Here is a 23,374-nt window from a genome sequence, read left to right as displayed (position 1 = left end):
TCATCCTCACAGATGACACTAAATGAATTTGAGACACTAGCAAGGTGACACTGAATGTTGCTGAGTCATGAATTTAGGCTGCCTATCTAAATAAAAAGTAAGCTGTATTTCTCTTGTCCTTTACTTTTCTGGCAGCTTTAGAACCACAGCTGTTTCTCTGAGTATCAGGTAATACAGCTGACTTGTATTTAGGAGTGACGCTGCATGAACAATAATTTGTGAACCTCCAGAAACACACTTGGTACCAGGAGAGTTCCTCACTACAAGGGAGAGGCAGAACTAAAGACTGCAAGAACAGCAAGCAGACTCAATTTCTCATCTCATGCTTACTCCTCACAGTTATAAATTTGATTCCTGCACTATATTTTTTGTTTTTAAATGATTTTTATTTTTTCCAAAATGGTTGGTTTACAGTGTTCCATCAATTTTCCTACTTTTAGCAAAGTGACCCAGTCGCACATACATACATTCTTTTGCTCTCATTATCCTCTAGATTCCCTGCACTATTTTATAAGTTACCTCTCTTTTATTTGCCAAGCATGTACAGCTGAATCAATGGTTATTAAATATGAATGTGCTGTGGTTCCACTGTACTCAAGTCCTTACATTAGGTTTTAAAATAGTTTTATCTTTTGCACATAAATGCCTATACTTTATCTTAATTCTAACCATTTTTCTTTCATCATACAATTCTCAAAATACATAAAAGTAAATTGTGAGTTTTCATTAACATCATTAACCATAATCATTTTTTTCTTTCAATAAACATTTATCAAGAATTTACTAAATGCGGGAGTTCCCGTCGTGGCGCAGTGGTTAACGAATCCGACTAGGAACCATGAGGTTGCCGGTTCGGTCCCTGCCCTTGCTCAGTGGGTTAACGATCCGGCGTTGCCGTGAGCTGTGGTGTAGGTTGCAGACACGGCTCGGATCCCGTGTTGCTGTGGCTCTGGCGTAGGCCGGTGGCTACAGCTCCGATTCAACCCCTAGCCTGGGAACCTCCATATGCCTCGGGAGCGGCCCAAGAAATAGCAACAACAACAACAACAACAAAAGACAAAAGACAAAAAAAAAAAAAAGAATTTACTAAATGCAATAATATTTAGTAAATTATTCCTAAAATATGCTAAGTGTCTGCTTATTTAGCACTGGCAGTTAATCTAAGTATTAAATGTAGCCCAGCAGCTTATGGTTTTATAATTAAGGTGAGCTAATCCAAACCCTGTTTAGGGTAAATAGCCATTTATGTCATTTATATACAGCCGGTATAAAATCTATAAAGAGGAAAGGTTAGTAAATACTTAACTTATTTGCAAAGCTGGGTTAATAAAGCCTTCTATATGCCAGATTTTTAGTGGTTAATAAAACGAATAGATTTTTTATATCAATTAAAACGTGTCTCTATCACTTTAATTATTGAAAGTAATAAAGTTTATAAATTCTGCCAGTGTTCTTATTTTAATTTCTTCTACTGAAGAATGGAAAGGAAAAAACATTTAAAGACAATATGATAGTTCCAACACATGTAGTTTAATTTTTACCTCTATACTGAAATAGCCTCTGTCCACATAGTCTCCCAGAAAGAGGTAGCGTGTGTTACTAGGTGAACCTCCAACTTCAAACAACTTCATCAAGTCAAAGAATTGTCCATGAATGTCACCACATACTAGGGAAAAAAAAGGACATAGGGTGGGTAAGGTGAAAAATGATGTCTTAGAAGAGAAAGGGCATTACACTAATAGGACCACAGTTTAACTTTTAACTTAAATCATTCCAGCTTTTGACTGGACTGCTCAATAACTGCAGTCCATCTACCAATACTGAAGAGTCCTACTGGAAATATTAGACATTTTAAATTGTATTTCTTCAATTAATAACAAACATACTAAACAATTCTAAGACTGCTTGCAATTCCCAGAATAATCATCACACATTTTAGTTGGTTATTTGTAGTCATTTCTCAAATTAGCTCAAATCTAAGTACCACCATGCAAATACTTCTCATACCAGTGATTGGAGCATCTACTTCTATCATAGTCTTCTCTTGTCTCAGGATGGCAGCCCCATCATTGATTATCTTTAAGGCTACTTCCTCTTCCAGTCGCCCTTCCTTCACCAAATGGTTTTTCAAAACATCTATTTTAGGTTTTCCATTCTCGAATACTTCCTTCAAAGTAAGCCGCTGGGTTGGAGGAAAGGGGACAGCTGGGAGGAGAGAGAAAAACAATTTAAACAGTTAATGGTATAGAGAATAACCATAAACACATTTCTTTTATGTAACAAATAAAACCTAATACATCACCATGATTTCACATCCACAGCACCAGAACCACAAGGGGAAAAAATAATCTAAATTACTATATATTATAGATGATCAATTCTAATTTTCTAAAGGCCACAGTTAAGTCAAAGGTATTTAAAAGATATATGCATGTGTATAAACTATAATGTTTTACATATAAACATGAAAGACTAGGTGTTGTTCAGCAAATAAGCTAAGAGTGAGACGAGGACTAGACGATATGAGTATCTTTCATCTATGGAAAAGGTGTTAGAAATGAAACTATGGTTTTAAAAAATTAAGGAAAAGAAAACACAACGCTAAATGGGCATTTATTTCTTCCAAAGAGCAGACCTAATGAAACCATGTCTTGGAAGTTTGACCTCAGTACCTGATCAGGGGAATCATAGGTGTTTTTGTTTGTTTGCAGCATATAGAAGTTTCCAGGCTTATACCACAGCCACAGCAATGCCAGATCCAAGCTGCACCTGCGACCTATACCACAGCTCATGGCAACACTGGATCCTTAACCCACTGAACAAGTCCAGGGATTGAAGCTGCATCCTCATGAATATCAGTTGGGTTCATGAACACTGAGCCACAATGGGAATTCCCATAGACGTTTTTATGTATGTATGTATATATTATTATTATTAAAAAGTAGTTGCTTAAAATATTACTGATAACAGGAATACCACTAACAGGATGGAGCTCTTCCAGAGAATAACTTACTATAGTAATAGAGCAAAAACTTGAGAAGAACAGATACAGGAGGTCTAGTTGTATTTCCTAATCTGGAAAAGCTAACAACTAATTTCAGTTTATAATGGATATAAAGTTTATACATAACATGGTAAATTAGCAACTTCAACAGAAAAATTTTTTTGATATTTTAAAACTGGCTGCCATCTCTTTGCTTACCTACCTCAAAAGTAGTCTACTTTATTTATTTACTTTTTGGCCGCACCTACGGCATGAAGTTCGTGGGCCAGGGATTGAACCCGAGGCACAGCCATGATTCGAGCCACAGCAGTGACAATGCCAAATCCTTAACCCACTGAGCCATCAGGCATTCCCTGTAGTCTACTTTAGATTCCCTGTGATCTAATAGCCATAAGTCTATAAACCATAAATTTTAAAGGAGGGGTTTATTTTGTTATTTATGTCTGGTGATTCCATCTCTAGCTTTATGGAAGTGTTATTAAGAACCATGTTGAGGGAGTTCTCGACTAGCATCCATGAGGATGTGGGTTCAATCCCTGGCCTTGCTCAGCAGGTTTAGGATCCGGTGTTGCCGTGAGCTGTGGTGTAGGTCGAAGACGTGGCTGGAATCTGGTGTTGCTGTGGCTGTGGCATAGGCTGGCAGCTACAGCTTTGATTCAACCCCTAGCATGGAAACCTCCATATGTCATGGGTGCAGCCCTAAAAAGACAAAAGACCAAAAACAAACAAACAAAAAAACCAAACTGAGGGACTTCTCTAGTGGCTCAGTGGGTTAAGGATTTGGCATTGTCACTGCTGTGGCTTGGGTCACTGCTGTGGTGCAGGGTTTTTGTGTTGTTTTGTTCTTGCTTTTTAGGGCTGCACCCATGGCATATGGATGTTCCCAGGCCAGGGGTCCAATTGGAGCTACAGCTGCTGTCCTACACCACAGCCACAGCAACATCAGATCCAAGCCGTGTCTGCAACCTACACCACAGCTCATAGCAACGCTGGATCCTTAACCCATTGGGCAAGGCCAGGGGTCAAATCTGCAACCTGACGGTTCCTAGTCAGATTCGTTTCCGCTCTACCACGCCAAGGCAGGAACTCCTGTGGTGCAGGTTTGATCCCTGACCTGGGAATTCCTATATGCCATAGGTGTAGCAAAAAAAAAAAAAAAAAGTTGAAAACTAGACACTTAAAAAATTGTTGATTTGACCTAGCCATATATCATTCTGTATTATTTCCAGGTAAAGAAAGTCCTATGGTAAGTTTCACAATGCTCTTAGCTATGATTGACACATTTTGACTATTCAAAGCCAATTGAAAAAAAATCATAGTAGCTATCCAAACAGCCAATATTACCCTGAGATAGGGGATGATATAGACGCCAGTTTACTCAAGACACCCCAGTACTAGATATTTCAACTTCTCTCCTAGCATAACTTAATAGTATCCTTCTTTCACTCTCGAAAAGACCTCAATTTGAAGGACAAATTAGTCTTAATTTATGTAATTCACATGGAATATCAATATACTATTTTAATAGGATAATCTACATCTAAAATAAACCAAAAATATGGAGTTGCCTGGTGGTCTAGAAGTTTTAAGAATTCAGTGTTGTCACTGCTGTTGCTCAGGTTCAATCCCTGGCCCTAGGAACTTCTGTATGTTACAAGTACAGTTTAAAAAGTAAAAATAAAAATAAAACAAAAATAAAATATTATGATGAATCTTTTAATTATTGGTCTGGTGGGTCTATAAGACACAGTGAAGGTTAGTCCTGAACAAGTTTACTTACACTTTTACTAAAATACTAATGGTACTGGCACTATGGCTGTGTTAAGCAATAAAAATGTAGAGATTCTACGAAATATTTTCAGACAAAAGTTTATGCTATTTAGGATTTGCTTCAAAATAATGGGAGGACAGTAGTATAGATGAAAAAAACTGGTAATAAGTTAACTGTTGAAGGTGAGTGATGTTTACTTGAAGTTTGTAATACTGTTTTCTCCACTGTTGTAATGTTTAAAAATCCCTGTAATAAAAAAGTAGAAAGAATTACTAAAACTAAGAGTATAAGCCTTAGAGAAACTTTCTTTACAGAAATTTATGTGAGGCTCAATCAAGAGCTACATTCAATCTAATTTCTTAGAGATGATTTCAGAGAACCGCCAAGGTCCTCTAAAATCTTAATCCAAAAAAATAATTTTTTTTCCATTTCCAAAAATGGAAGATTTAACCATTACCCTTTCATACCTAAATTTTATCTTCTTTTGGTTTTCAAACTCTTGTTCTCAATTTCCAGCTAGTTAATCAGCCCTTTGCCAGATATGAAATGAACCCCTGCTTTGTTTTTAATTGCCCACTTTGTAAGTCAAAGAAATGGGTCAAAAACCAAAAACAATGTGAGATAATGCAAAATCAAATATGTTGGAACTGACAAAAAAAGTATCATAACAAGTAGTATGAGAGATAAGAGATCTACAGATATTATTCAATTTCTACCAGCTATAGTATTAGTTACTAATAAAAATGTTTCCTCCAGTGTTAGTTGTAATCTGAGAACACTTTACAAAATAGGAAATCCATTTTTCATACATATCATAAAAGTTACGTAAGTAGAGGTGACAATAATCTAAAGAGCTCCTGAGGAAGTAATTTAGAAAGATATTATTTCTTTCGGTAGAATGCTTCAGTTGCTATTTAAAAATCAAAAACAAGTAAACAAGTCACTTAGATGAAAGCAAAAGCAAGAGAAATGGGATGCAGCTGAGGCAGGAACACTAAGTGGAATTAAGATTGACTTGGGACAACATGCGTGACATAAAGTTCTAGAAGAGTCCCAAGTTTTTCAGTAAGAGTTATTTTTAAAATCAATATCCTTCAAATCAGGAAAAGAGAAGCCTTAGCTTTAAAGGAGTGGGTCCTATCTCCCTTCAAGTTATCCCTCGCTACGTTTATACGCCCTGAATTCTACTTCCCTTCTTTTACGGGATAGTTCTATAAACACTACAGTGGAGGTTGATTCACAATAGTGGGAACAGCAACAGCCCTGAGAAGATGAAAGGAAATCTAGCTATGTTTGTTAATGAAAGGAAATAGTAGAAACTTTCCAGTTAAACTTTAAACCTCCATTTAAAAAAATACGCCCTGGATATACAGTGACCATCTGTAACCCAGTTTATTTTCTTTGTCCTGATGTAATTATTATAGTGCTTCCTTTTACCCTCAAGTATCCTGATTTAAACAACCTATCCAGGAACAACATGAATCAGAATCAACTGATTCCAATTCTTGGGCCTCAGACTTGTGGAATCAGGACCTTTGGAGATCCACACTGGCATTTTCATCCGCACAGGTGCCCAAGGTGACTTTTGCGCACACTAAAACTGGTGTTAAAGGAAAATGGTTAAAGGGAATTCTAAGTAAAAACACAAACAAACAGATAATCAGCGCTCTCATCACCAGTTAAAATACAGTATCATAGTTTACTGATCCTCATGTCCTTTCCCCCAGCTCCTATGTGGCCACATGGATACGAGGAGTTTAGAATTTCTGAGTGAAAAAAGATGATGTAGAGTAGTGCTTTGTAAACTACCTGTGGAAACCTCTCCCCATCCGAGCACCAAAATGTGGAAAATCATACTTTGTAAAATGCAATAAAAATAAATAACTAGAAAAATGATCACATGCATAGATGTTGTACTAATGTCAAACTGCTATGAAAGTTTTTAAATGCTCAATCTCCGTATTTATTTCAGTTAGTAACAATTCAGGGACTAACACTGATCCACAGACCACACTTTTGAGTAACACTAGTTTGGATAAATATGGACTTAGGAGAACAAGGATAAGACTGGAGTTAGGAGTTCCCGTCGTGGCGCAGTGGTTAACGAATTCGACTAGGAACCATGAGGTTGTGGGTTTGGTCCCTGCCCTTGCTCAGTGGGTTAACGATCCGGTGTTGCTGTGAGCTGTGGTGTAGGCTGCAGATGCGGCTCGGATCCCGAGTTGCTGTGGCTCTGGTGTAGGCTGGTGGCTACAGCTCTGATTCGACCCCTAGCCTGGGAATCTCCATATGCTGCCGGAGCGGTCCAAGAAATAGCAAAAAGACAAAAAGACAAAAAAAAAAAGACTGGAATTAAATACTATATATAATATGACTACTATGTATACATATGTCTTCAAGCACTAGTTTGGAGATTTTATTATGTCTAATGTATACAAAAGATAATGTTCAGCTGGCTTCACTACTCACTTCACAGTGGATAACTCTTTTTCTAAACCCAAATCTCTGACAAGTTCATTTCAAACTGTCTTTAAGGGAACACAGGACTTCACTAATAAAAAATGCAACCTAAACACTTGGACTCTAAAGTTGAAGCTTCTAACAACTAATCCAAGATTTAAACTATGAAGTACCTAGAGGTTTGGCTCTTGCATCCTTTCAGATTATAAATAAACCACACACCACCACTCAAGGAAGTTTCCCTTCTTTATTTCTGTGGCTATGTATTGCCATTTTAAATATTCCATTCATAAAGCTGTCCTCTTTCCAAACCATTTCTCAGAACAATATTTCAAATTTCAAAGAAAAGATACTCAGTGATTACAAAGCTAAAAAGTGATTTCAGACATTTAATTTGTTCAAAAAAATTACACTAACCAAATTAGGCATTTTTAAATGAAAGAATAAAAATGTCAGTAGTGTCAGTGCTCAAGTTACTGCTTTATTGGTTATTTCATATGGTCACTTGGAGTGGTTCCTTCATATTCAACGTAGGCCTTTTATTTTATAAACTACAATCCTAACCAACAAGAAAGGGTTAACAAACGGATTAAAGAGTCTCAAAACAAGGAGTTCCCGTTGTGGCTCAGTGGAAATGAATCTGACTAGCATCCATGAGGACTAGCATCCATGAGGACGTAGGTTGGATCTGACTAGGAACCATGGGGTTGCGGGTTCCATCCCTGGCCTCGCTCAGTGGGTTAAGGATCCAGTGTTAGTGTGAGCTGTGGTGTAGGTTGCAGACACAGCTTGGATCCTGCATTGCTGTGGTTGTGGCATAGGCCAGTGGCTACAGCTCCGATTTGACCCCTAGCCTGGGAACCTCCATATGCTGTGGGTGCGGCCCTAAAAAAATAAATAAATAAACATTCACAGTAAATACCGGGGGGAAATAATTTAGCATTTTTATCTTTAAAAATGAAACTAAGAATTGTAAAAATGACTTTATTTTGCAATTAACATGATTTTTAACACAACATTATAGAGAGGTGTTTGTACAAATACAACTACAGCCAAGAGTTTCATCCTAAATCTTCTAAAAACTGATGAGCCTAAACTCTCCTTTGAACTCTAGACTCTTTAATCCCACAGCCTACTTAACATCTACTTGGATGGTTTTAGACCACTGATTCAATCTCCTTATTTATTATTGGTCTGTTCAGATTTTTCTACTTCTTTATAATTCAGTCTTGGTAGATTGTATGTTTCTAGCAGTTCATTCATTTCTTCTGGGTTATCCATTTGTAGTGTATAGCTGTTCACAGTAGTCTCAAGATCCTCTGTATTCCTTTGGTATCAGTTGTACCACCTTCTCTTCATTTCTGAATTTATTTAAATCTTTTATTTTTTTCTCAGTCTAAAGTTTGTCAATTCTCTGCTCAAATGTTAACTCTTCAGAAATCTCTTCCCCAACCATTTTATCTAAACCAAACCAAACCAAACCAAACCTCTTCCCTAAACACCGTCTGGCAGAAGCGATCTGGTTCTTCATCAATTTTTTTTTTTTTTTGGTCTTTTTAGGCCACACCCATGGCATATGGAGGTTCCCAGGCTAGGGGTCAAATCGGAGCTGTAGTCACTGACCTATGCCACAGCCACAGCAATGCAGGATCCAAGCTGTGTCTGCAACCTACACCACAGCTCACACTAACACTGGATCCTTAACCCACTGAGCGAGGCCAGGGATGGAACCCGCATTCACACCAATGCTAGCCAGGTTTGTTTACCATTGAGCCATGATAGGAACTCCTCTTCATTAATATCAACAGAGTACTCTGAGGTATATATTACATGTACTCTCATTGTTAAGACATATAGAAACAGTCTGAGCCAGATAAAACTGTTGAATTCTGCAGTTACGCCACCAAATTTTCATTTCGGACATGGTAGACTCCTGCTCAACCTTTCATCCTAAAGTTCTCTCCTACTTAAAGTGTAGTCTGGAGGATCAAAAAATAGAAAAATCACCCAGAAGCCTGTTAGAAATGCAGAATATATAGCCCTGGCTCAGATCTACTGAAACAGAATCTGCATTTTAACAAGATCCTCAGATGCACATTAAAAAGCACTGCTCGGAGTTCCCGTCGTGGCGCAGTGGTTAACGAATCCGACTAGGAACCATGAGGTTGCGGGTTCGGTCCCTGCCCTTGCTCAGTAGGTTAACGATCCGGCGTTGCCGTGAGCTGTGGTGTAGGTTGCAGACGCGGCTCGGATCCCGCGTTGCTGTGGCTCTGGCGTAGGCCGGTGGCTACAGCTCCGATTCAACCCCTAGCCTGGGAACCTCCATATGCCGCGGGAGCGGCCCAAGAAATAGCAACAACAACGACAACAACAAAAGACAAAAGACAAAAATAAATAAATAAATAAATAAATAAACGCACTATTCAAATAGGTAAATTCATGTGTAAGATTCTAAAAGCAGTTAAAAATTAACAAAACTCAGAGTTCCCACTGCGGTACTATGGGTTAAGGATCTGGTGTTGTCTCTGTGGCAGCAAGAGTTAGATCCCTGGCCTGGTACAGTGGACTGAGGATCCAGCATTGCCACAGCTATGGCACAGGTCACAGCTGCAGCTCCAATTTGATCCTTGGCCCAATAATTTTCATATGCTGCAAGTGCAGCTAGAACAAAAATTAACGAAACTCAAGAATATTTGGGTTGAATGCAGACCAAAAAGTTGTCATTTTTATAATTTATGCCCTAGGCAATCTGTGCATCAAATTTCAAATTCTTCCTTTTTTTTTTTTGCTTTTTAGGGCCGCATCTGCAGCATATGAAGGTTTCCAGGCTAGGGGGTCAAATCAGAGCTTACAGCTGCTGGCCTACACCACAGCCATAGCAACGCAGGATTCAAGCCATGTCTGCAACCTACTTCACAGCTCACAGCAATGCCAGATCTTTAACCCACTGACTGAGGCCAGGGATCGAACCCTCAACCTCATGGTTCCTAGTGGGATTTGTTTCCGTTACACCACAAAGAGAACTACAACAAATTCTTTCTTTTGGTGTTCTAAAATTGAACTGATTTAAGGAAAAAAGTTTTTCCTTAAAAAACTTGTAAAACATTTTGGAGGGAGTTCCCGTCGTGGCGCATGAGCTATGGTGTAGGTCGCAGACGTGACTTGGATCTGGCTTTGCTGTGGCTGTGGTGTAGGCTGGTGGCAACAGCTCTGATTGGACCCCTCGCCTGGGAACCTCCATATGCCGTGGGTGTGCCCCTCAAAAGACAAAAGACAAAAAGAAAAAAAAAATTTGGAAAACGTTTTAAAAATTAGAAAATGGGGGGAAACTCTATAGAAATTTTCATTACGGTACATATTAAATGAAAAGCAGATAGCTACATGCTAAGCACTACTGCATTAATAATAAGGCTGGGGCAGCAAAACATGTTAATAGATAAGCTTTCCAATTCTGAGCTACTATAAATAACACTGCTGTGAACATTCTTCTGCCTATCTTTTTTTTTTTTTTTGTCTTTGTTGTTGTTGTTGCTATTTCTTGGGCCGCTCCGGCGGCATATGGAGGTTCCCAGGCCAGGGGTCTAATCGGAGCTGTAGCCACCGGCCTACGCCAGAGCTACAGCCACGCGGGATCCGAGCCGCGTCTGCAACCTATACCACAGCTCACGGCAACGCCAGATCGTTAACCCACTGAGCAAGGGCAGGGACCGAACCCGCAACCTCATGGTTCCTAGTCGGATTCGTTAACCACTGCGCCAGAACGGGAACTCCTCTTCTGCCTATCTTATGGTGGGTGTAAGCCCTCCTTTCTCTTGGGTATGTACCCAGGACTAGGACTGCAGGGTTAGGGGGAGGCACGGGTATTGTCAAACAGTTCACCAAAAGCTTATACCACTTTACTCACATTAGTGAGGTGTGAGGGTTCCAATTACTCCTTGTCAACACTTAGTATTGGTCATCTTTTAAATTTTATCCCATTATACTGAGAGTCTACTTGTATCTCTTTGTGGTTCTAATTTATACTTTCCTGGTGAGTAGTGATACTGAGCCCCTTTCCACTTGTTTATTGGCCATCTGGCTATCTTCTTTTGACATGCCTAATCAATCAATTCTTTCATCTATTTAAAAACTCATTCAAGGAGTTTCCATTGAGGTGCAGTGGAAATGAATCCGACTAGTATCCCTGAAGATGCGGGTTTGATTCCCGGCATCCCTTGGTGGAAGATCTGGCATTGCCATGAGTGGTGGTATAGGTTGCAGATGCAGCTCAGATCCTGCATAGCTGCAGTTGTGGTGTAGCCTGGCAGCTGTAGCCCTGATTCAACCCCTAGCCTGAGAACTTCCATATGCCTCAGGTGCAGCCCTAAAAAGAAAAAAAAAATTTATTCAAGATATATTTTCCATTGACTGATAAAAGTTAAGTTCTTATACATTCTGGGCATGTCCTTTAACAGATACATCCTTTTTTTCTTAAACATTTTTATATAAGCATATAATTCAATGAATTATGATAACCATTATAATAGAATTGACTTATAATAATTCTTTAAATTTTCTTTTTGAAAATATAAGAAACAATTTCTGTAGGGAAATAATGGGTGTATCATGATCTTTTTAAAAATTTTATTGGAGGGGACTACATCATATTTTAAATGTTTTCTTTTTTTTAGGGCTGTTTTCTTTAAAAAATTTTTATCTACTATTATAAGTAATACTGCAGTGAACATTCTCATAAGTCTTTGTGCAAATCTTTATTTCCCTATTATAGACTTCTAGAACTTGAATGTATTAATTTTATCTATTGCTGTGCAACAAATTACATTAAAACTTAGTAACCCAGACTTCAGACAATACTACAAAGCTACAGTAATCAAAACAGCATGGTATTAGCACAAAAACAGAATATGGATCAATGATATAGAATAGAGAGTCCAGAAATAAACCCACACACCTGTAGTCAATTAAGCTTTAACAAAGGAGGCAAGAATATACAATGGAGAAAACACAGTCTCTTCAGCAAGTGGTACTGGGAAAGCTAGACAGCCACATGTAAATTAATGAAGTTAGAACACTCCTTCACACCAAACACAAAAATAAACTCAAAATGACTTAACAACTTAAACATAAGACATGATATCATAAAACTCCTAGAAGAGATAACAGGCAAAACATTATCTGACATAAATTGTACCAATGTTTTCCTAGGTCAGTCTCCCAAAGCAACAGAAATACAGCAAAAATTAAACAAATGGAATCTAATCAAACATACAAGCTTTTACACAGCAAAGGAAACCATAAGCAAAATGAAAAGACAAACTACAAAATGGAAGAAAATAGTTGCAAATGATGCAACCGACAGAGGCTTAATTTCCAAAATATACAAACAATCCATATAACTCAACAACAACAAAAAACCCAAACAACCCAGGCAAAAAAATGGGCAGAAGACCTAGACATTTCTCCAAAGACATACAGATGGCAAATAGGCACGTGAAAACTGCTCAACATTGCTAATTATTACAGAAATGCAAATCAAAACTACAATGAGGTGGAGTTCCCATCGTGGCTCAGTGGTTAACAAATCCGACTAGGAACCATGAGGTTTCGGGTTCGATCCCTGGCCTTCCTCAGTGGGTTAAGGATCTGGCGTTGCCATGAGCTGTGGCGTAGGTCGAAGACACGGCTTGGATCCCGAGTTGCTGTGGCTTGGGCGTAGGCCGGCGGCCACAGCTCTGATTGGACCCCTAGCCTGGGAACCTCCATATGCCGTGGGTGAGACCCTAGAAATGGCAAAAAGACAAAAAAAAAAAAAAAACAACTACAATGAGGTATCACCTCACACTGGTCAGAATGGCCATCATTAAAAGGTCTAGAAATAACAAACACTGGAGAGGATATGGGAAAAAGTTAAAAAAAAAAAAAAAACAACTGTTGGTGGGAATGTAAATTGGTGCAGATGCTACGTAAAACAGTATGAAGGTTCCTTTAAAAACTAAAAATAGAGTTGCCATATGATCCAGCAATCCAACTCCTGGGCATATATCCAGAGAAAACTAATTCAAAAAGATACATGCACCACAAAGTTCATAGCAGCTTATTTATAATAGCCAAGACACAGAAACAACATAAACGTCCACTGGCAGATGAATGGATAAATTAAATGTGGTGTATATACATACAATGGAATGCTACTAACATACGTAAAATAAACAACAAAGTCCTATTGTACAGTGCAAAGAAGTATATCCAATGTCCTATAATAAACCATAATGGAAAAGAATATGAATGTGAAATATATGTAAAACTGAATCACTTTGCTGTACATCAGAAACTAACACAACAGCAAATTAAGGATCCAGTGTTGGCACTGCAGTGGCTTGGATGCTATGGTATGGGTTTCATCCCTGGCCTGGGAGCTTCCACATGCTATGGACCCAGCCAAACCCTCCCCACCCCCAAAAAAATTTAATGGCTTGAAACAACAATTATTATTATTATCTCTCAGAGATTCTGTGAACCATGAATTCAGACAGTGGAAACAGTGGGGCTGCCTCGTCTCTGCTCTAAGCGTCTGGGAGCTTCCTCTGGACACTTACCAGTCTAAGGGCTGGAATCACCCAAAAGCTCACTCTCTCAGTAGTCCAGTGATTACTGCTGGCTATTGGCTGAGGCTTAAGCTCAGGTCTTGGGTGAGAATATCTGCATGTGGCTTCTTCATGTGGCTGAACTTCTTTACAGGAGTTCGAAGAAATAAACAGAAAGCCAGGAGGAACCTGTACCCTTTTAATATTTAAGCCTTAGAAGTTACACTGTATCATTTACACCATACTCAACTGGTTGGAGCAGTTAGAGGCCTGCCTAGTGTGTCAAGGAATAAGAAATAGTGTCTACCTATTGAAGGAGAGTAGCAAAATTGTGTCAGAGCATATGAGACCAGAAATATTCTCTGGCCATTCCCTGAAAACAGAATCTGTTAACTTTATTTAAAAGTGGGAAAAAGCAAAGTCGCCGATGCCTCTAACAATACCTTTAAATCAGAGCCCATTTTTTAAATGGGTCATCCTATTTCCAAGCTAATACAAAATGAGAATATCTATTCACCTTTTATAGAGAAACATTAAAGTTGATATCTTCCCAAATGTTTCAAAATAAGTTAGGATGCTATATGAGAAGTCGTATAAACTGAATATTTTCTCATTTGCCAGTTGTTAAAAAACTTCAATTTGTCCCTCTAAATAAACAGAAGGGATACAAATGCAAAAAATAAACCATTGATATAAATAAAGCATATGCCTTAAAAACACTTGTTTTGAAATAAATATCAGGTTTCCAGTTTAAAATGACTAGTAACTCCTGATGTAATACCTATTAACTTTTAACTAAAATACATATGAAAATAAGAAACAGAACAACTCTCAACAAAAACCATGAAGGATTGGCAACTCAACCAATATCTTCAAGGTATTCACTCAAGTACTTTCACCAAACTGCTACTTTGTGTTAAGTATTGTCCTATGTGCTACTAAAAAGATTTGGTTTTTTTGGTTTTGACCTGTGGCATGTGGAAATTTCTGGGCCAGGGGAAACTAAGCCACAACAATGCCCAAGCTGCTACAGTGATAATACTGGATCCTTCACCTGCTGAATCACAAGAGAACTCCTAAACGTTTTGACCAAGACAATATCTTTTTTTTTTGTCTTTTTGCTATTTCTTGGGCTGCTCCCGCGGCATATGGAGATTCCCAGGTTAGGGGTCAAATTCAAGCTGTAGCCGCCGGCCTAAGCCAGAGCCACAGCAACACGGGATCCGAGCCGTGTCTGCAACCTACACCACAGCTCACGGCAATGCCGGATTGTTAACCCATTGAGCAAGGGCAGGGATCGAACCTGCAACCTCATGGCTCCTAGTCGGATTCGTTAACCACTGCGCCACGATGGGAATTCCTTGACCAAGACAATATCTTAATGCACAAGTATACACAGAGATACCTTTAAAAAAAAGTCACAAAATATTTCCTCACAGGTAGATATCATAATTTACTTACTTATATGTTATCATTTATTTAACCAATCTCTAATTTTTTGGAATCTCAGTTAAACTTTAGGTATTTTACTGTTACATTTCTGTAGCAGATTTTTTTTTTTTTTTTTGGATCAGACCCGTGGCATGTAGAAGTTCCTGGGCCAGGGATCAAACCCAGGCCACAGCAATGACAACGCTGAGTCCTTAATTACTAGGCCACCAGAGAACTCCTGCAGCAGATTTTATTTCCCAAAAATGGCTGCAGCAAAATTTGCCACTCCATGTGTTCTTCTACAATGTGAGCTCGACCCTCACTTATCAAGAAGTGGAGTCTAATTCCCTTCCCCTAGAATCCAACCTAGCCTTAGTGATTTGCTTTAACCAACAAACTTCAGGAAAAATGACTTTCAGTTTCTGCCTTGGTCTCTTGGAATCCTTGTCCTCCAACAGAGTAGCTAGTCAATAACCCCAGCTAAGCGAGGCTTTGAGGAATCTTAGCCCAGGTATAATTCACCTCGTTCAAGAGTAAGTGATGCGCCAATGAATGGGCTGTTGGGACCATCAGTTAAAAAAAAGACAAAAATTCTACATGGCAAGGGAAAGAGAAGACCATCTCAGACACTCAGTGAAAAAGCACAGCACTGAAAATGATAAGATCCAGATGTTTTTATGAAATTAATAAAAACAAAAAACTATCAGTATTTCAGCAGAGAAATATTGCACTGAGGCCCAATATCAGTCTGCACTTTAGAGGAGACATTTTAGGATTATAGTCGGTATAGGAGGCCAAGAGAAAAGAGGAGAGGAGGATGTAGAGGTCTCCACTAGCAGATTTTTTTTTTTTTTGGTCTTTTTTGCCATTTCTAGGACTGCTCCCATGGCACATGGAGGTTCCCAGGCCACGGGGTCTAATCGGAGCTATAGGTGCCGGCCTACGCCAGAGCCACAGCAACGCAGGATCCCAGCCGCGTCTGCAACCTACGCCACAGCTCATGGCAACGCCGGATCCCTAACCCACTGAGCAAGGCCAGGGATCGAACCCGCAACCTCATGGCTCCTAGTTGGATTCGTTAACCACTGAGTCACGACGGGAACTCCAATGCCATGAATATATTTCTGATCCAAGAACTATGAACTAAATAAAAAATGGGCATTATTTTAAGCCATTAAGTATGTAGCAATCTGTTACAAGGCAATAGAAAACTAATACTGAATTCTCAAAGTCAAAGGTTTTTCCTAAGCCGTTTCAACAATTATAGATACATTTTTATAATACACAAACTAATACGACCTGCCTATTAGAATCAAAACAGAAGTCACAACTTATAACTGTACTATGATTCATAAAAGAGATAAACTGAACCAAACTAAACCACAACATGCATCACGGGCCATCAACTCTTTTTTAACACCTAAGCCTTCAGATCCATATGTTCCAAGATAAGACCTCAGGCAGACCAATTTAACAATACCTCTGCATAGATACTAGATCTGATTTAAAAGTAGAACTTCATGGAGTTCCCGTCGTGGCTTAGTGGTTAACGAATCCAACTAGGAACAATGAGGTTGCAGGTTCGATCCCTGGTCTTGCTCAGTGGGTTGGGGATCTGGCGTTGCCGTGAGCTGTGGTCTAGGTCGCAGACTCGGCTTGGATCCCGCGTTGCTGTGGCTGTGGCTAGGCGGTGGCTATGACTCCAATTCGACCCCTAGCCTGGGAACCTCCATATGCTGCGAGAGTGGCCCAAGAAATAGCAAAAAGACAAAAAATATATAAATAAAAATAAAAGTAGGACTTCATGAGTTCTAGCAAGTAATCAAGTTTACAAATTCTAACTAGTCCTTGTCCAGATTACAAACTTCCACTCTAAAATAGAGCACTAGTCCCTCGTCCAACAGCATCCAAAATGGAGTTTTTCCTAACTGCCTGCCCTATGGAAAAGGTCCCTAGTTCCTCTGGTTCTCTCTGCTTATTGCAACAAGTTAAATAAACCTAACTTTTTTTTTCTTTAACTACAAGTAAATCCTTTAGCTGACCTTGTTTCTTTGGAGACCCATAAATTTGTAACAGCGGGCATATTTGAGACCACTTGACTTCCACCTGCTCAGGGGTACTCTGTCTACAAAAGTGACTTTACCTGAGCTTTAATAATTTTGCTGTGTACTTCAGGATCAATGTAATATTTGGGCCCTCTGACTTTCAGTCTTATCATATTGTACTGTTTGAGAGAGAAATTTGACTTCTACCTAATTAATAGCACTCCTATCATCTGTTGGTATCTTAAGTGTCATTTATCTATAAGAGGAAGTCCACAGGTAGAGGACAGACAAGAACTTAATAAGTCTATCTTCCAGCCAGCCCCAAAGTCTGACAGGTTCAGGTCCCATTAGACCAGTACCTTTAGACAAACTGCACTGGGTCGATTTTTCTAAAACTTCCTAAGGACTTTCCTGAGAAGTGTTTTGCTCAGTTCTGTCTGCCTAGAGCCAAGGCTCTGGTCAGCTCTCTCAACTGATGATAGCTTATCTTTGATGTCACTTCATGTCTTCTGGAGATATGTGGTTGCAAAAAGTGCCATCCTTGGAGTTCCTGTTGTGGCACAGCGGAAACGAATCTGACTAGGAACCATTAGATTGTGGGTTTGATCCCTGGCCTTCCTCGGGGGGTTAAGTCTATGATGTAGACTGCAGATGCGGCTCGGATCCCATGTTGCTGTGGCTGTGGCGTAGGCTGGCACCTATAGCTCTGATTAGACCCCTTGGCCTGGGAACCTCCATATGCTGCAGGTGTGGCCCTAAAAAGCAAAAAAAAAAAAAAAGTGCCATCCTTAACAATCATTGCAGGTCACATGGACTTTTCTCAGTCTGAATCTGTTTCCTCTGTGCCTCCTCTATCTGCTTCCTCTACATTTTCAGATAACGAATATACTCAATAATGGTAGAATTTCACCAAGGAAAAAAACTGAATTACAAATGGCCTTCTGGGGAACTTTTAACGTGAACAAGATTGTTTGAGAGGCACCTTATAACAAAATAGGAAACAGAATTCTGAATATTCAATGGACTGCATTCTTTAATATGAGGAGGCTTCCAAACGCAATTTAAATTCTAAAACTGCCTCCCTGAAAAACTTCCCAAACCCCAGAATAATAAGAACATTTATGAAGAAATCAGGCTTACATCAGCTCACAACTACAATATCTTTGCGTTTATACTAAATGATCATTAAGTAACACAAAGATTTGATCCTTTACCTTATTAAAAAGATTTTTGAAGGATTACAGAAATTATTAGCTCTGTTTGGCATTCTCCAACTTCTAATTAAATTGAAACTATTGTGAAAGCTCTTTGCTTTATTAAAATTGGCTTAAAAGAAAAAAAAATCTGGGAGTTCCCCAGTGGCCTAGTACTTTAGGATTTGGTGTTGTCACTGCAGTGGTTTGGGTTCAATCCCTGACCTGGAACTTCAGCATTCTGTGGTGTGGCCAAAAAAGAAAAAAAAAAAAATATATATATATATATGACAAAGAGTTCAGCCTTTCTAAGTTAGTCATGTAAAATGCGTTAAATGTAAAATCATGTAAAATGTGTTAAAAGTAAATATGCTTCAATGTTTCTGTATCTTTCAGGTTAAAGACACATTTATATGCAAAGATTGACACAGTAGCTGCCTACAAAAAGATTTTATCTCTAGGTTTAAATAAGCTTGTATTGGTGAAATACATGTTATAGGATAAATCAAAGGCCTGGAGATTTGTCAGCGTCCTTTCTGTTCATAATATATTCTTACTTCCAGAATAATCAACAACTGACTCCTTATAAAACTAATTGTGTAATTTAATACTAGATTCCACTCTCTTCCATTCTGATAAGGCTGGTTAATATAATAAAATAACTGAAGTCTATAGACTCAACATCCAAAAGCAGTTTCTGCTTCTTGCTTACATTCACCTAAAGTTCCCAGCCACAATCTAAAGATCAAGAATTGAGCCTCGAGGAAACATGTCAAAAGAACCTCTGTAAAGGTATGTATCATGTACTTGTTGTTGTTTTTTTTTTGTTTTTGTTTTTTGTCTTTTTGCCTTTTCTAGGGCCGCTCCTGCGGCATATGGAGGTTCCAAGGCTAGGGGTCCAATCGCCCTACGCCAGAGCCACAGTAACTCGGAATCTGAGCCATGTCTGCAACCTACACCACAGCTCACAGCAACACTGGATCCTTAACCCACTGAGCAAGGCCAGGGATCGAACCTGCAACCTCATGGTTCCTTGTCAGATTCGTTAACCACTGAGCCAGGACAGGAACTCCTGTATCATGTACTTATAACTACTAATACTACAGAGAATAAATAATGTCTGTTACTAACATCGTTGCTCTGGACAGACACTATCTGAGTTAGGATTTCCACAACTGTTTTGGTCCAAAAGCAAAAGACAATGCGAATAGACCTTTTACATCCAAGATCAACAGAACACAAGTTCCCAGATGCCAGAAGCCACTGATTACCACGCACTTTGCACGGCCTGCCCTTTATTTGCTAAGCTATTAGCAAATAAAGAATCTCTCTCTGCTGGTTCAAGATTCTAGACCATCAATAAACACCCTGCCCTTTATTCTTAGTACTGCCAAGATCTTTATCACAAAAAAAAACACCAAATGCAGGACTAATTCTGAAAGACACTAATGTTTGAAAGACACTGACAAAGGTGAATAATCCCAATTCAAATTAAAGGGGAAAAAAAGACTTGGTTACCAAAAGAAGGTCCAAATAGACGTGAGATTTATGGGACATTATTTCCAATTTTAAAAGTAATTCTTATGCCACGGGTGCGGCCCTAAAAAGACAAACAAGTAAATAAAGTAATTCTTGTTTGAGGTTTTGTCTATTACAGATACCATATGTGTGGTCTCCAGAGTCTTAAATGCTGCAATTAGCCATTATCATAACAGGTGATTCAAGAAAAGATCATCTAAGAAAAAGAATAAAATGGTTCAGTGTATGTAGAGGTCAAAATGACTACAAAGCTTGATAATCACTCACAACCTATCTAACAATGGTATACATCTTGATTGATCAGTTCCCCTAAATGATAAATCTTCCAGCTTAGTTAACAAATGGTCAGAAGCCAAGAGTGAAAATTCAAACAGAAACCATAAATTGCTCCCAAATGTTCAGAAAAACATTACAACTTAAGAGTCAGATACAGTGAACTGAACCAAACCAAACCACACCACACCACAATGTACATTACAGACCATCTAAGATCTTTAAAAAAAAAAACCCAAAAAAACCAAAAAAACATTAACTCATAATGTTCCAGTACCATAGATTAACTGATCTGGCCGTAACTCCTCAGGGACTCATGGGTACTAAAGTATTCAATGTTAACAAATTTGTATTATACTATGTGTTTATTAAAATCAAATTAAAGACCCTTTAATTTGCCTTAAACAGCCTCAAAAATGGAGCTATGCTTGATAAATATGCCTCCTACAGTGCTATAAATAATGCAAAGGTTTTCAAGCTATTCTAAAACTTTTTTGAAATTCTCAAACATAAAATTTACAAAAATAAAAAGAACAGCAATAACACTCATGATTATCAATGTTCAACCTTCTGCTAATCTTCAAACTACTCTTTATTTCTCTATATCAAAGATACTATGTACTCAATGCAAAAGAATTTTTTTTTTTTCTTTTTAAGGACACACCTGACGCATATGGAGGTTCCCAGGCTAGGGGTCGAATCGGGGCTGTAGCCACTGGCCTACACCACAGCCACAGCAACGCCAGATCCAAGCTGTGTCTGCAACCTACACCACAGCTCACAGCAACGCCGGATCCTTAACCCACTGAGCAAGGCCAGGAATCAAACCCGCAACCTCATGGTTTCTAGTCAGATTTGTTTCCACTGCGCCACAATGAGAACTCCCAAAATAATTTTTTAATAAGAGGAGTTGCTGTCGTGGCTCAGTGGTTAATGAACCTGACTTGCATCCATGAGGACATGGGTTCAATCCCTGGCCTTGCTCAGAGGGCCACTGCCTGAGCTGTGGTATAGGTTACAGATGCGGCTCAGATCCTGCCTTGCTGTGACTGTGGCATAGGCCAGCAGCTGCAGCTCCTATTCCACCCCTAGCCTGGAAACCTCCATATTGCCACGGATGTGCCCCCCCCCCAAAAAAAAAGGAAAAGAATTTTTTTTTTTTTTTTGCCATTTCTTGGGTGGCTCCCGTGGCATATGGAGGTTCCCAGGCTAGGGGTCGAATCGGAGCTATAGCTGCCAGCCTATGCCAGAGCCACAGCAATGCAGGATCCGAGCCATGTCTGCGACCTACACCACAGCTCACGGCAATGCCGGATCGTTAACCCACTGAGCAAGGGCAGGGACCGAACCCGCAACCTCATGGTTCCTAGTCGGATTCGTTAACCACTGCGCCACGACGGGAACTCCAAGAAAAGAATTTTTTAATAACAGATACAAACTACTATATGTAAAATAGATAAGAAACAAGGATTTATTGTTATAGCACAGGGAACTATAGTCAATATCTTGTAATAACCCATAATGGAAAATAATCTGTAAATATAGATATATATATATCAATATATATATATACATCTGAATCTCTGCTGTACACCTGAAACTAAAACAATATTGTAAATGAACTATATTTCAATAAAAAAGAATTATTTAAAAACTAAAGAGCACAAAAAACAGTAACTACTACAAAAACAAAACCAAAAATCTCTTGGAATGCCATCAACCAAAGATAACAACCACTGTCAAAATTTTGGTGTGTATCTTAATGTTTTTAATATTTAAATATATTATTTTATAATCAGTTTATATAATCTTGTAATCTGTCTTTTGAATTCTGTATTAAACTCCTAAAACTTTCTCATACCAACAAATATTCTTCTACAATATAATTCTCAGAGTCTGCATCATGGAAATAATAAAATTCATCTAACTAATCTGTTATTATTAAACATTGCAGTTATTCTTATTTATTTTTATTTTTGCTATTATGACTAATGTGGCAACAAATATCTATTCATATATAAGTTCACGTGTATTGGCCACTTGAATTTATTCATTTATAAATATTTACAAACATTATATCCTTTGTTCATTTTTATTTTTGTCTTTATATGTGATCTACAGTTATTTAGTAAGTATAAAAGAGGACTAAAAAAAAAAAAAAAAATGGACTTCCCTGGTGGCTCAGCAGGTTAAGGATCTGGCATTGTCACTGCTATGGTTCTGGTTACTGCTGTGGCTCAGGTTCGAACTTTGGCCCAGGAAGTTCTGCATGCTGTGACTGCAACCACAAAAAAAAAAAAAAGACTAAAAATACCCCCACATATTAAAACTGACAATAAAGTGCAAAAATTTTACCCTTAAAGCATACTTTTAAAAGGAGGCATTTCACCTCCAGGCCATATTTCAAAGTAAATTGTATCCTTCTAAAGTAAACTACTAATCCCTAGTTCAAAGGATGTCTCCATTTCATTTATTTCCTTCTTTTCAGCTTTCAATTCAATTTTGTAGTAGCCTATTAACCTGCAATCTCGTTTTAGCCAAAGTAAATCATCTGCACTATGGAGTATAGCTTCCATAACTTCTTTTTGAAAAATAAGCTATATTGAGGGGTATTTAGGTACAATAAAATACATCCGCAAAAGTGTATAATGTGATAAATTTTTGACATATCTCTATTAAACCACACCACAATCATGACATAAAACATTTCCCTTGCCCCAAAGATCCTGGCCTCTGCCTCCAGCACCAAGCAAACACTGATTTGCTTTCTGTCACTACAGATAAACCTGCACTTTCTAGTTTTGTTTGTCTTTTTGTATTTTTAGGGCTGCATGTGCAGCATATGGAGGTTCCCAGGCTAGGGGTCGAATTGGAGCTATAGCTGCTGGCCTACACTACAGCCACAATAACGTGGGATCCAAGCCATATCGGTGACCTACACCACAGCTCAGGGCAACACCAGATCCTTAACCCACTGAACGAGGCCAGGGATCGAACCTGCGTCCCCATGGATGCTAGTCAGATTCATTTCCAATGAGCCAGGATGGGAACTCCACTTTCTAGTTTTATATGAA

At 38.7% G+C, this 23,374-nt stretch overlaps 1 protein-coding gene across 6 annotated transcripts in view; it reads right to left on the bottom strand.

Annotated features, from left to right (window-relative positions):
• The window catches only part of PPP3CC (protein phosphatase 3 catalytic subunit gamma), an 87,843-nt gene that overhangs the window by 50,687 nt on the left and 13,782 nt on the right, over window positions 1-23,374 (bottom strand). For all 6 annotated transcript variants that reach the window (XR_007132215.1, XR_007132216.1, XM_047760776.1 and 3 more), the window contains exons 2-3: window positions 2,008-2,205; window positions 1,542-1,666 (exon numbers count right to left, since the gene is read on the bottom strand). Coding sequence is in view for 4 of the 6 variants with exons in the window: in XM_047760776.1 (XP_047616732.1) it covers window positions 1,542-1,666; window positions 2,008-2,205 (323 nt within the window). In the remaining 2 variants the exon portion in view is untranslated. The remainder of the gene's footprint in view (window positions 1-1,541; window positions 1,667-2,007; window positions 2,206-23,374) is intronic.

This window comes from Phacochoerus africanus, chromosome 15 (assembly GCF_016906955.1).
Source record: "Phacochoerus africanus isolate WHEZ1 chromosome 15, ROS_Pafr_v1, whole genome shotgun sequence".
NCBI lineage: Eukaryota > Metazoa > Chordata > Mammalia > Artiodactyla > Suidae > Phacochoerus > Phacochoerus africanus.
Note: the sequence above shows the minus strand (reverse complement) of the source record. Positions and strands in the feature narration are given on the sequence as shown.